This window comes from Gopherus evgoodei, chromosome 4 (assembly GCF_007399415.2).
Source record: "Gopherus evgoodei ecotype Sinaloan lineage chromosome 4, rGopEvg1_v1.p, whole genome shotgun sequence".
In the NCBI taxonomy this organism is placed as follows: domain Eukaryota; kingdom Metazoa; phylum Chordata; order Testudines; family Testudinidae; genus Gopherus; species Gopherus evgoodei.
Genome location: NC_044325.1, coordinates 62864793 through 62878128, shown reverse-complemented (window position 1 = coordinate 62878128; position 13336 = coordinate 62864793). Strand labels below are relative to the sequence as shown.

Sequence of the window (13336 nt, the reverse complement as noted above, 5' to 3'; positions counted from 1 at the left end):
TCAATCAGGGGTACCCATACCCATGGGAGTAGGCAGAGGTCTTCCAGGGCGTAAATCAATTCATCTAGAGCTTTGCGTAATTTTACAACAGGCTACATAAAAATCGCTAGTGAAGTCAGTGCAATCTAAAATTTTATGCAGTGACTTGTTTATACAGCTTTATAATGTATACACTGAAATATACGTACAATATTTTTATTCCATTTATATGATAATGAAAAGTAAGCAATTTTTCAGTAACTGTGTGTTGTGACACTTTTGCCGTTTGATGTCTGATTTTGTAAGCAAGTAGTTTTTAAGTTTGGTGAAACTTTGGATACACAAGATAACTCACACTCCTGAAAGGGGTACAATAGTCTGGAAAGGTTGAGAACCACTGCAATAAAAGCTATTACCTGACCTGCCTTATCACTCTAACACAGGCAGGAAACACTTTGATCATACTAAACTTAATGATTTCACAAATAAGAGACTATTTCAATTATTGTTTTATGCCATGTCAGCTATAGTGCATAATATGTATATGCACTACTATATATATGGTATATACACAAATATATTGTGAACTACTACTGCTGACATGCTAGGAAATAACATGCAAATAATAGACAATGAAAAAATAAAATTTGAAACAAACTTTAGAAATGTTTCCAAAATGAAATTTTTCATATTGAATATTTATGATGAAATTTCTCATAAAAATGATACGATTTTGGGGGAAAAAGCTTTGTCAAAAACAGCTTTTCCCAGCAAAAAAGCTTCTGATGAAAATTTTCTGATCAGCTTTTGTCAAGGTTTCTTTCCCTACTCTGAACTTATGGGTACAAATATGGGGACCTGCATGGACACTTCTAAGCCTAATTACTAGCTTAGATCTGGTATACACTGCTACCATGCAGAATTCCAGTGTCTGGGGCACTCTCTGTTTCCCCCAAAACTTGGTCCCCTCCCTGGGTTGCCTTCAGGGACTTCACCAATTCTCTGGTGAACACAGATCCAAACCCCTTGGATCTTAAAACAAGGAGAAATTTACCATCCCTCTCCTTTCCCCCCACCAATCCCTGGTGAGTCCAGATTCAATCCCCTTGGATCTTCAAACAAGAAAAAATCAACCAGGTTCTTAAAAAGAAAGCTTTTAATTAAAGAAAGAAAAGGTAAAAATTATCTCTGTAAAATCAGGATGGAAAATGCTTTACAGGGTAATCAGATTCCTATAGACCAGAGGCCACCCCGCCCCCCAGCCTTAGGTTCAAAGTTACAGCAGAGGTAAAATCCTTCCAGCAAAAAGAAACATTTACAAGTTGAGAAAACAAACATAAGACTAACATGCCTTGCCTGGCTAATTACTTACAAGTTTGAAACATGAAAGACTGATTCAGAAAGATTTGGAGAGCCTGGATTGATGTCCCGTCCCTCTCAGTCCCAAGAGCGAACAACAACAACACAAAGAGCACAAACAAAAGACTTCCCTCCACCAAGATCTGAAAGTATCTTGTCCCCCTATTGGTCCTCTGGTCAGGTGTCAGCCAGGTTTACTGAGCTTCTTAACCCTTTACAGGTAAAAGAGACATTAACCCTTAACTATCTGTTTATGACAGCTTTAGTCACGGGCTGATGTGGGGGAAAGACCCTTAAAGGGTACCAGTGCCGCAAGTATTTACCATATGTGACAACAATGGCCATCTGTTTTTTAACTATTTATTTTAAAATTATTTCAGCAGATACAGTAATATGCACAGTCCCCAAATAGTGGGAAATAATGGTACACTACTCAGGTATGAATATACAGGCATGAATTTGACCAATTAAGACTGAAGCACATTTTATGGACTCTAATACTTCTAAAATCCTACAAAATATGGTTTGTAATGGAAACTTAACACACCCAAAATTGCATTGTGGTTGCTGGTTGCCTCTAAAAAAAGTGTGCTTAGAGGTCACAGACATATAACTGTATTTTTGAAAACTCCCTACTTAAAAATGAGAACTTGATCAGATTTTTCAGATGTTTCATATTTTCTCTCTCCCTCTTTTTTAACAAGTAAGCCAATTTTTTTTCCCCAAACATCCTTTAGCTTATTTGCCTTTTAAGAGACTTACAAGCCCTTTGGAACTTGGAGCTTGTCCTCAATATTTGAAGAAGGGTGGATAGTTTTAGCTTTTGCTGCTATTTTTTATTTTTCTGAATATGTAATCCAAGGCATTTCCATATGTCTAAATATCTTGTTTGTCTTCCTTCTTTTACCCAAATCTGATAGATAAGCTTTTCTATTCAAGGATATCACATACTCTGGGATACCATTAGAATGAGTTACGTTTTTAAAGTTAAGTATGTACTGGTAAGTCTTTGCAGGATCAGTGCCTGAGATAAAACACAGAGATATTGATTTTCTCACCACTGATCCAAGACCAGCCTTGCTGCCACTAGTTTTATCAGGCTTTTGTTACAATTATAAGAGATATCTCTCACAGGGAGGTCTCATAGAACTGTTGCTGGGTCATTTGAAATATTACATTTAGTTATTAACTTTATTGTTCTGTAATTTTGCACTAGTAGATACTGCTAAAGAATAAGTTTTTACATAATCCCAACGGCCCAATTATGTGAGCTGATTTGTGCAGGTGTGTAACCTCTAGTTTAGATCAGCTTGCAGAACTAGGCCTTCATTTTATATTTCAATCAGATGATTCTCCTTTCTCCTCCTCCTTCCCTCCTTTCCCCGCACACACTTGTCCCACTTGCACAATGATATGAGCAAAAAACAAACTAAAAAAGGATATTTATAAAATCTGTCACTGACTTTCTGGAATGCTTAGATCATATTTGCTGACATCATTTTCAGATGTGGGCTATAAATCATTGCAAACAATTAATATGAGGTCCCAATTTACAGAAGAACAAAGTCACCATGTATTCTCAAGTCACTTCTTGTATTTATTACTGTACAGCTGAAATGCAAGTTGTAGGTGCCATCCATATGTGATATAGGCAAACATAAAATCAAATTGGAAAACTGAACCATATTAAGTACAAACCAGAAGGTCCAGTGTTCCAACTTGAATTTCTTGCTTTTTTGAATTAGCTCTTGCTAACCTGCACCAGCCAACCTTGGTGAGTTTCCCAGATAGCTAATATGAATGAATAGATAGCTACAGTGTGCATGTTGATGGATGGAAGGTCAGAGGTGCAAATTTACTCTTGCCGATGCCATAGGAAAACACATTAGGCATGTACAACATAAAGAAAATGAATCACAATATTCATAGCAAAGGCACAAGGTATCACGATGTTCAGGAAAGTTTGTCATAAATATTTATTTTTATGCTGACTTTTAGAGAGAAAGCTTTTTCTTATTGTAACAGATAAAGACAATGTTTGGTTTTTGTTTTTTTCTGATAAAGAAAAAAGTAAAATTCAAGATTCAGCAGATATGCCAACTTTAAAAATATTTTTACACTTTTGCCTGGGATAGAAACTAGCTATGAACATGAAACACAAGCTGCCCAAGTCACAGAGGACAAGGAGATGGCTTTCTGCCAAGGAAAACCCCACATTGAAGCAGTGTCAGAAAGAGTTTCCTCCAGCAAAACCAGCTGAAATCCTGACCTGAAAGATATTTGGGGATGGACTATATAGTCTTCTCGTTGAAGAGGAACAGACCATACCAGTTGAAAAACACTGGACAGATTTAAGCAAATATCTGGATACAATTCCTTTGGACTGCTAATAAAAACAGAGATCTGCTTCAACAGGAAACAGTTCTTTCTCCAGCCATTAGTCAGATTCCAATGATTAAGAATTATAGATATTTTTGTACATGGGATTTATTTCTTTAAATATTCAGAGCGAGTCACCTCTTTAATCATTACCCCCTTCTTTCTTGTACTTGGCAGGAGAACAAAATCTAATCACTGTAGGGAATGTCAAACAGTACAATTGTGAATATGGCACAGGCTAGTGGACAGTCAAAGATTTTTTTACTGCATTAAAATTCATCTCTAATCCTCATTTTTTCAATATCAGATTTGTTGACTCAGTGAAAATGTAGGCATCTCTGCAGCTGAAATATCTGGAAATATTCCTAGCTAAAAAAGGGAAGGGAGGAAAGATTTGATACTTACAGTGTAAATAGGAGGTTTATTTCCTGTTTTCTTCTGTAATTGAGTTTTGCTTTCTTGGAGATTTCAGCTGCTGTAACCAGAATTTTGTGCACTGGATCGTTTGATCCAAACATCAGGCATGTCTGGTTGGCTGTTTGGTAAAACAACTGGACCTTCACTCCCTAATCCCAGTCGGTTTTTCCAAGAAGAGCTGTTTTTCTGGGATGCTGGTAGAGATACGTCAAAGACAGTCTCTCTCAGGTCCAACCTCAGGGTGTCTCTCTTCCCATTCAGCAGGCCTCTTTCTTCTGCACAGCAGGAATCAGACACATCTAAGACATTGGGACAAGAACTGGCTGACTCAGCAAGTTTTATGCTCTGCTCAAAATCACTCAGCGAGATCTCACTGGAGACATTGAGCACATTGAAAGAACTGCTATGAGAACAAAGGCCTCTGTGAAATTTGTAAATTTCAACTTCAGGGAGATTACTATTTTCTGAGGTATAATCTGATTGTTGTTGAGCAGTGTCTCTAGAACACTGAGAGTTATTTAATTGTCCTTCATCTTTCATGCTGGCTGAATAAAGATAGTCCAGCATGTACCCATCCCAAGCTTTTGAACCATACTTCTGACATCTACAATCTCTGCAGAGTCTCTCTCTATGAATTTCTGCTTCTGCTCTTGTGCTGCTATGTTTGTAAGGAGAAGATGTTTGCAAGGCGGGACACTGACAAAGATTTACATGGTGGTCCATTAGAGTCTCCTGCAGATTCTGTCTGTCTGTTTCAAGAGAAGGATGGATTCCTATTCTGGGACACCTGTTGTCTTGGAGCTGTATGTCTTCAGACAGGACAGAAGGCCGATTAGACAATTTGCTTGTGGAAGTGCTGTTGTCAAAACTGTCACTAAGTTTTCTGGCCAAGGGCTGGAGCTCATACTGTTCATTTGCAGTGTTAGACTCTTGCACCTTCCGTAATCTGTTCTGCTTCTCTTCTCCCCCACAGTTAAAGCTTCCATTTGGCCTGGAGTCATCAGAATAGTCCTTCAAGGCATAGGTGTAAGGCCAAAGGATCTGACCACAATTCTTCTCTGGGCCAAAGAAGCAGCATAGAGACTGAAAAAAGAAGCTGGCAAATCCACAGCTGATACATTTGATCATCATTATAAATATCCCCAGCTTCCGGTATGCCAGCACTGTGGCAGGCAGCATGATGATACCTGCAGAAAACAGAGCAGATGCCACCATAGCAGTGGCACAGCTCATCTGCTTCAGAGAGAAGGCCACTCGGCTCAGGCGATCAGAATGTGGGCACAAGTGGTAGGAAATACAGTAGTTCACTGTAAAGTCAGTGGAGAGGCCTACTGCTGCTGAAATGAAGAGAGACTCCACTGCATTGAGCTGCCATTCCAACAGCACCAAAAGTCCAACAGTTACCAGGACAGTGCCTGTGATAGTTGTAACAGAGAATATGCTAAGAATGACATTCCAGGTGGTGAGCAGCAGCACCACAAAAGAGATGGTTATGGATAGCCCTATGACCACCATTGTCTCTGTGCTAAGACTGTGCTGTAGATTATATAGCTCTAGTTTACTGGTGTACCATCCATTCTGAAGCCCCATGGGGGCAGTCTTCATTTCCTCTGTTATCCAGTGGCCAATTTCATTGTAGAATTGTTTGGTTTTGCTGTAGTTGAAGCTGTAGTGATAAATAGTTTGAAACTGTAGCACCAAGGCAACTAGGTTTCCCTCTCCATCAAATCTAAGACCCAAGTCATAGGTTTCAGCTCCATCTCTGCCTTGTTCCATGATCATCATTTTGATGCAGTGCAGGAAGACTTCACTTCCATAGGGGAAGGGGAAGTGGTTACAGCAGAGATTGAAGCTGTGATCTTGCTGGGAGCACTGGCGACTGTCCATCCACATGTGAAACTCCTCCATGAAACAAACTGTATATTTCTGCTCCAAATCAGAATAGTAGAAAGTTTGATTCTTCACTTTTTGGCAGAATTCCAAGAGCCAGTTTTGAGCTTCAGGATTCTGGATTGTAAATGTGGTATCTTTCACCAGTGTGCCATTGCTTTTAGGATTGAAATGATCCCCGTTGTCCACAGGCAGTATTCCCCAGACTATAGTGATGGGCATGCGTTGTCCTTCTCCATGCTCCAGCCTCTCAAACATGAACTGGTGACAGTATTCTGCATCATATCTTTCAAAGGGATGGCTTAACCTAAACATCTGGACAGATGGCATCTCTAAACTGGGGAGTTTTAGTTTAGGATTAAAACAGGAAATGTAGGCACCACCTATTGCCAAGGCTGTAAACCAGCAGATCCAAATGTAACGAAACTTTATAACACCACATGGAAGAATCTTCTCAAACAACAGCTTGGAGGTTTCACACAAAGTATTCTGGAGACCCCTGAGTATATGATGGAGAGAGAAAATAACTCTTTTATGCCCACTATAGTTCCAGTAGTCCTCCGGTTTATAAATGCAGTTTGTTGCTATGTAGCGTTCATACAACACAACAGAAGATGGAAGCCAAGTTACCATGAATACTAAATTCACCAATACACAGGTGCCCATGTAGATGGCAAAACAACAGATGGCAATTATATTGCTCATATAGCTGGCATAGAAAGCTGCACCTGTTGTAAAGGAAGATGCCAACATGAGATACCCAAAGTGGTGCATGGTTTGGCTCATCCACTGCAGGAGGCCTGCAGAAGGATTCTGGCTCTTGCTGAGGCTCCAGAGATCAAAAAACACAAAGGTGTGATTGGCGCAAATGCTACTGAGAATGACAACTGCTGTCAGGTTTACAAAAGGGAAATAGGTGAATCTGAAGGCCACCTTATACAAGAAGAAGGAGATCATCAAAGAACTGACAACAATCATAAGAACCATAGAAGTAATAAAGATTGAGCGTAAATAAAAAGTCATACATAGAAACATGGCTAATATTGCCAGGACTGGATACATTGTATCCAGTAAAAGATAGTGCTGGAATAGTTTCTGTTTAAGACCCAGGTCCATTCCAGTGATTAACGTGTAGTTATCAAACAGGTCCCATGACTCAAGGTTGTCCAGGTAGATTTCCATCATAGATGCTCCTTTTTTTGTAGGCAAAAACAGCAGGCTGTATTTCAACGATGGCACTTGATATTCCATTGTCTGAAGACTGAGAAAGTCTCTGTCAACCAAGAAGTGAAGAAGCTGGTAAATACCACTGAACCGGGTACATTTTTCTGGTACTTTGGCACACTGAGAGTGTTTCTCTCTTCCAGTCCTGGGACCTATGCAAGAAGGAATAAGGATGCCTTTGTGGTAGTCTGGGGCACAGGAACGGAGGAGTGCCAGGGTGTGGGAGACATCTGCTTGAGTTATTTCCAAACAAGAAGATCTGTTGTGAAGGACAGCAATATAGTTACCCAGAGACCAGCTTGGGCAGCATTCATTGCCTTCAGTACGTTGACAGAGATTCCCAAAATGAGCATGTGAGCGTATCTGAAAAACAGCCAATAGGAGAACATCAGATTAGACTCTCTCAATAAAACTTTTTACCCCACTGCCTTTATACAGCAGAGTGTTTAAATTCTCACAAGAATTATTCTGTCCTCCTCATGTTTATAAACCCTGACTCCCCAATCTTTTGTTGACAAAATACAATATATTGTAGCCATTGAAACAAGATGTTTGGGCAGCACTTTTTCCAAAACTAAATTAATAGCCTCCGTTATGTATTTTTTGCACAGATTTAGGAATTGGGACCCTTCCTCAATTCATTGTCCTACTACTAGTGACAGCAGCTTTCCTCAATTTACATTAATTCTCTGCATTAGGAGCACTAAGATGAGAATTTTTACACCCTTTATCCTTTTTCTCTTAAGCTTTTTTTTTTTTTTTTGGGCACCACAGTGATATTCTGTGAAGGACATAAGTAGGAGGCATAATACTGTAAGGAGAAGGCCTTTTCCTGTAGCCATATTGTAAGACCTAAGGCCTTTGTCTGCAGCCATATTAGGAGAGCAGCAGCCATTAGCTAAGAAACAGGAAATCACATCCTCACATTCCATCTAAATTACATGAAAACAATGTAATGTTAAGAAGGCAATCCTGTCCTAATAGCACCCACCATCACCAGATACAGAAACAGATCTTATGATGGTTAAAGAAAACTTAGTTTGACAGCATTCTGTCTGACAAGAAATCACTTATCAATAGTTGTGGTTGTGAAATCCTGATTTCTTTATAGCTTTGTCTTTATAGTCCCCACTTCTCTAGTGTTTATCTGTATGATCTCTGGTTCTTTGATTGATTGTCTGTTCTATAATTAATTTTGCAAGGTGTAAATCAGTTAGGTGGTGGGGTATGAATGACTGGTTAGAGAATTTTGTTACAATATGTTAGGATTGGTTAGTAAAATGATTGGTTAAGGTACAGCTAAGAGAGACTGAAGTTTCACTATATAAACTAGGGTTCAAAAGGAAGTTCTTGGAAACCAACTCCAGGACACAGGCCCAAGATCAGAGCTGCCAGACCGCAACACCCTGCTAATGACACCGTGCAGGAACGGGAGTCCTCCGGAGGACCTGATCCTGACTGGCCATCAAGAAAAGTTCATCTGCTTTATTGGGACTGGGAGTGGTGAGCATTGTATGTTTAGCATATGCATTGGGGGTGGGGGATTGTTAATAAATAGAAGTTAAATAGGATATTAGTGTGTAAAGCGCTTTCACTGGTAAAAGACCCCGCAAACCCGCTGAGTATCAGGTTACGCCCTGAGCCAAAGGAAGGGTAAGGATGGGTGCCCAAATTAACAGGGTTACACCTGAGCCCTAGGAATAGGGTAAGAATGGGTGCCCCTACAGTGTGTAACAGAGAATTTTGTGCGGGTAACAGGTGCTACAGACTCTCTTTCACCATGATCTAATCCGAGGTGGGCAAACTTTTTGGCCTGAGGACTGCATCAGGTTTAGTAAATTGTATGGAGGGCCTATCTGCCCTCCTAGGACTCCTGCCCCATCCAATCCCCCCTGTTCCCTGTCCCCTGACCACCCCCGGACCCCCGCCGCCCTATCCAATCCCTCCTCTCATTCCTGACACCCCCTTCCCAGGACCCCTGCCTCATCCAACCACCCCTTCTCCCTGTCCCCTGACTGCCCCCGGAACCCCTGCCCCTGACTACCCCCTGCTGCCCCCATCCAACCACCCTCCTTCCTGACTGCCCCCCAGGACTCCTGCCCCCATTCAACCCCATGTTCCCCCCCCCAACTGTCCCAACCCCTATTCAGACCCCTGCCCCCTGACCACCACCCTGAACTCCCCTGTCCTCTATCCAACCCCCCTGCTCTCTGCTCCCTTACCGCGCTGCCTGGAGCACTGGTGGCTGGCAGTGCTACAGCTGCACCGCCCAGCTGGAGCCAGGCCACGCCGCCACCATCACCACGCAGCACAGAGACCGAGTCAGGCTGGGCTCTGCAGCTGTGCTGCTCCAGGAGCTCGCAGCCCTGCCACCCAGATCATTACGCTGGTGGCACAGCGAGCAAGCTGAGGCTGCAGGGGAGGGGTGGGGGGGTGAGCCTCCTGGGCCAGAAGCTCGGGGGCCAGGCAGGACAGTCCTGCAGGCCGGATGTGGGCTGCATGCTGTAGTTTGCCCACCTCTGATCCAATCAATGCTTAACACTGTTTCCCTGTTAATTGCATAGGGCAAATACTGTTCCCTTTCTTCTCAGGGGCCCTTTTGCCTGGCACTTGCACAGAGGATACATTCAAACATCTTTTTCTTTGTAAGGCTTTCATAGCCCTTCCAATTTTAACTCTTCAGGCACACTAGCTATTGGTATTTCTTACCATCACTGATAAACTAGCCCTAATTAATACTCCAATCTTCCACTCACTGTCCTGTCCTCTGCTATGTCTTTCTACTACTGTAGCAAGGAGCATTCAAGAGACCATGAAGCCATTCTTACCAGCCTTGGATGTAAAATATTGGCTATTTGGAAGATTAAGTCTAGTCACAACCAGAGCAGTCCTCTCTGGATAGAAGTCCATATTGCTGATCTAGCTCCATCTACTTACTTGGCACCTCTAATTTAGAGAGGATGTTGTGCTGTTAGAGGTGCCAACTTCCAGTGAATATGATCACTTATGTTTATTAAAGATCCCATGGTGCTTTTCACAAACTATCATAATCTAATCCAATCTAATCTTTCTATTTATATGGCCTTCCTCACTGTAGTGCATGGGGTGTTAGGCTCAGTATATGGGCCAAATTACTCTTTTGGTAATTACATTAACCACCCTAAATTCTGTAGTTTCAGTTCGATATACTATCATCAGTTTCTTGCCCAAGCTGTTGTGTACTATAAAACAGCTATGGCTCTTCAGCCTAGAGGCAGCTGCATTTCAGTGGTAGGTAAAGTTATTCTTTTATTTATAAGCCTGTAAAACCCACTGGGATTCTCCAGGATGAAAGATACTATATCTCTCATATGAGTTTTTTCCTGCTAGCTTTTAGTTAATGATTAAACCAGTAAATTGAAATGAGATTGCATGTGTATACATTCCCCATGATATTACTAACCTTATCCTGTTCAATTTGACACATGGACTGAATCGCTTGCAAGTTCCACAAGCTCCCAGCAGTTGTGGACATAAACACCAGCTGAGAATAAATCTTTCCTAAAAACCAGAAATGTAGTTAGGTAACCGAGGAGGAATCAGCCACACTGTTTGAAATAATTAGTCTATTTTGAAAACATAATGCTGTGTGTACGTCTACCACTGATGATTCTATCTGCTGAAATGGAGCAACAGAGCTTATGGATCTTGATGAATGATAGGGCTATAAAGTGTGCCAATTGCCTCATGTGACCTCTGTCCCATCACACTTTCCACATGTGTCAGGGTCCGGAAAGGGGGGACATAGGGTTCTCTCATTATTTTCACTTGTGAATTTCATTTCTCTACAGCAAAACTATTGTGGATCTGATTCAGGCCATTTCTGTTACCTCTTGACAAAAGTCTGTACAATCGGTCGTGGGGAGGGAGGGAGGGAGGGGCTGAGGCCCTGAGAAACTGGTGGTTTCTCCAGTGGTTGAACCATTTACTTAAGAGGATGACTTAAAGCAGGGGATTGGGAATCAGAATACCTAGGTGCTATTCCCATAAGTCCACTCACTTGTGTTATTTCTGGCAAGTCACTTACCCTCTCTGCTCAATTTCCCCACCCATCTGTAAAATGGAATACTAATGCCCCCACCAACAGAACAGACTCAGATTTATTTCTTCTTCTGATCAAAAATTTTCAAAAGAAAAATCAACACTTTCATTTCATTTGAATGTTTTTGTTTTTCAATTTCATTTCTGCTGAAAACATTTGAAACAAAATTTTCAAAACAAAATTAAGATTTTTCTTTTGAATATTTGGGATAGTACCCCCCCCTTTGCCCTCACTATTTTCCTCCATTTCTTTAATTTAAAAAGGGTGTATGGAGGGTTGTGGAAGTGAGAGAAAAAAAACCACTTTCTCTTATTATTTACTTTTTTCCACTGGAAAAGTGTAAAAAAAATAATTGTGGCAAAGTTATTTTCATTTTCTTACTTTTTACATACTGTTCCAGTTGGGAAAAAAGAAGGAGAGAAAAGTAAGAAACTGAGAAATAAAATGAGTACTGTCTCATTATTTCAATATAAACATTTTTTAAAATTTTCAATTTTGGAAGAAAATTTAAAAAAAAAACACCCTTCAACAATGATTCGGGGGGGCACAAAGGGAAGAATTCATTTTTCATGAAATCCAATAAAACCCATACCAAATTTCAGTCAGCTTTGCTCACCGATAACTGGGGAGGCTTAATAAATTAATGTTTGTAAAATGCTGCGAGATCACTAGATGAAATACAGAGGGCACAAAATTGTATTATGCCTGACTGCTTTCTTGGGCATTTTCTGAACACTTCCACACGTACCAGATGTTACATCTCTTTGTGCTATTGCAGTTTCCCACTGTCCCCTCTTTTTTGGTGGTTACATTTTGAAGGTGTATGTTAAAATTTCTCTCACCTGGGGGGCCACAAAAGAAACTGTCCTTTCCATAGTTTTGTTCTACCATCCGTCGTGTTCTTGCTTCTTGTTCACCATGGATAAACCTCTGCCCTCTGTTAATACCAACATCACCGTAGCTATCAAGAGATCACAGTTATCCTTCTATGGAACAGCTGGATTCAACATCTTTCTACAAGTCTTGTGGTTGACTAGCCATGGGTTGTCTGAGACATAATGCAATTGGAGCGGCCACTGACCTAAAATGAGGACATGGTTTGGGTCCCGAGGTTCAGTACTGGATTGTTGTGCAGGTCTGACTGAATCAATTTGCAGTCATGAGTGATTAAGTTAGATCTCACATCACTCCTTTTGGAGTCACTGAATTATCTCTGCAGCTGCTTAAAGCTGTTGAGTAAAATTTTCAAAAATGCCTTAGTGATTTAAGTGACTGTACTGCAATGAAAGAGCCATTGCATGGCAGTGGGTGGCCTGGGTCAGCTGACTCAGGCTTGCAGTCTTGGGCTGTAGGGCTATACAACTGTAGTGTAGACATTCAGGCTCAGGCTGGAACCCAGGCTCTGAGACTCTGTGAGAGAGGAGGGTCCCAGAGTCCAGGCTCCAGCCTCAGTCTGAATGTCTACATTGCAAATTTTTAGACCCACAGCCGATGCGCTACACGGCTGAGCCAGCTGACCTGGGCACTTGAGTTTCATTGCCGCAACTTTTTTATTGTGGTGTAGACATAGCCCTAGAAGCCTAATCCTATTTTGAAAAGTGATTTTAGGAGCCTAAGTCTCATTGACAACCAATGGATTTAGGCTCCTAAGTACATAACCGATTTTGAAAATGGGGATTTAGGCTCCTAATTCACTTTGAGATGTTTGAAAATGTTACTTATTGATTTTACAACCCAACTGCAACCAAACTAAGATGTCACATCATCAGTAAAGCAGTCTCATCATGGCATTGCAAGCACTGAAACCCAAAGAACTAAATTCAGATACCTGTTCTTTTCAGTGTAGGGAGAAAGCGAAAGGGTCTTCTGATAGCCTGTATGGGTTTGTACATTCTTCCAGACAATGAGTTTTCTGCCAATGTCAGTATCTCGAGGCTCAAATCCCTATAGCCAAGCAAAAGGGTTTAATTAACTTGTCAGACTTGTGCTTTGGCTTAACGTTCCTTA

General features: G+C 41.1%; 1 protein-coding gene across 2 annotated transcripts in view; it reads right to left on the bottom strand.

Moving 5' to 3' along the window:
* Positions 1-1541: 1541 nt before the first annotated feature.
* DISP2 (dispatched RND transporter family member 2) overlaps positions 1542-13336 on the bottom strand; it is a 34199-nt gene continuing 22404 nt past the window's right edge. The window contains exons 6-9 of one of the 2 annotated variants that reach the window (XM_030559465.1): positions 13158-13273; positions 12172-12290; positions 10691-10788; positions 1542-7611 (exon numbers count right to left, since the gene is read on the bottom strand). In XM_030559465.1, coding sequence (XP_030415325.1) covers positions 4186-7611; positions 10691-10788; positions 12172-12290; positions 13158-13273 — 3759 coding nt within the window. In that variant the 3' untranslated portion in view covers positions 1542-4185. The remainder of the gene's footprint in view (positions 7612-10690; positions 10789-12171; positions 12291-13157; positions 13274-13336) is intronic. The other variant, XM_030559464.1, reaches the window with a different exon arrangement.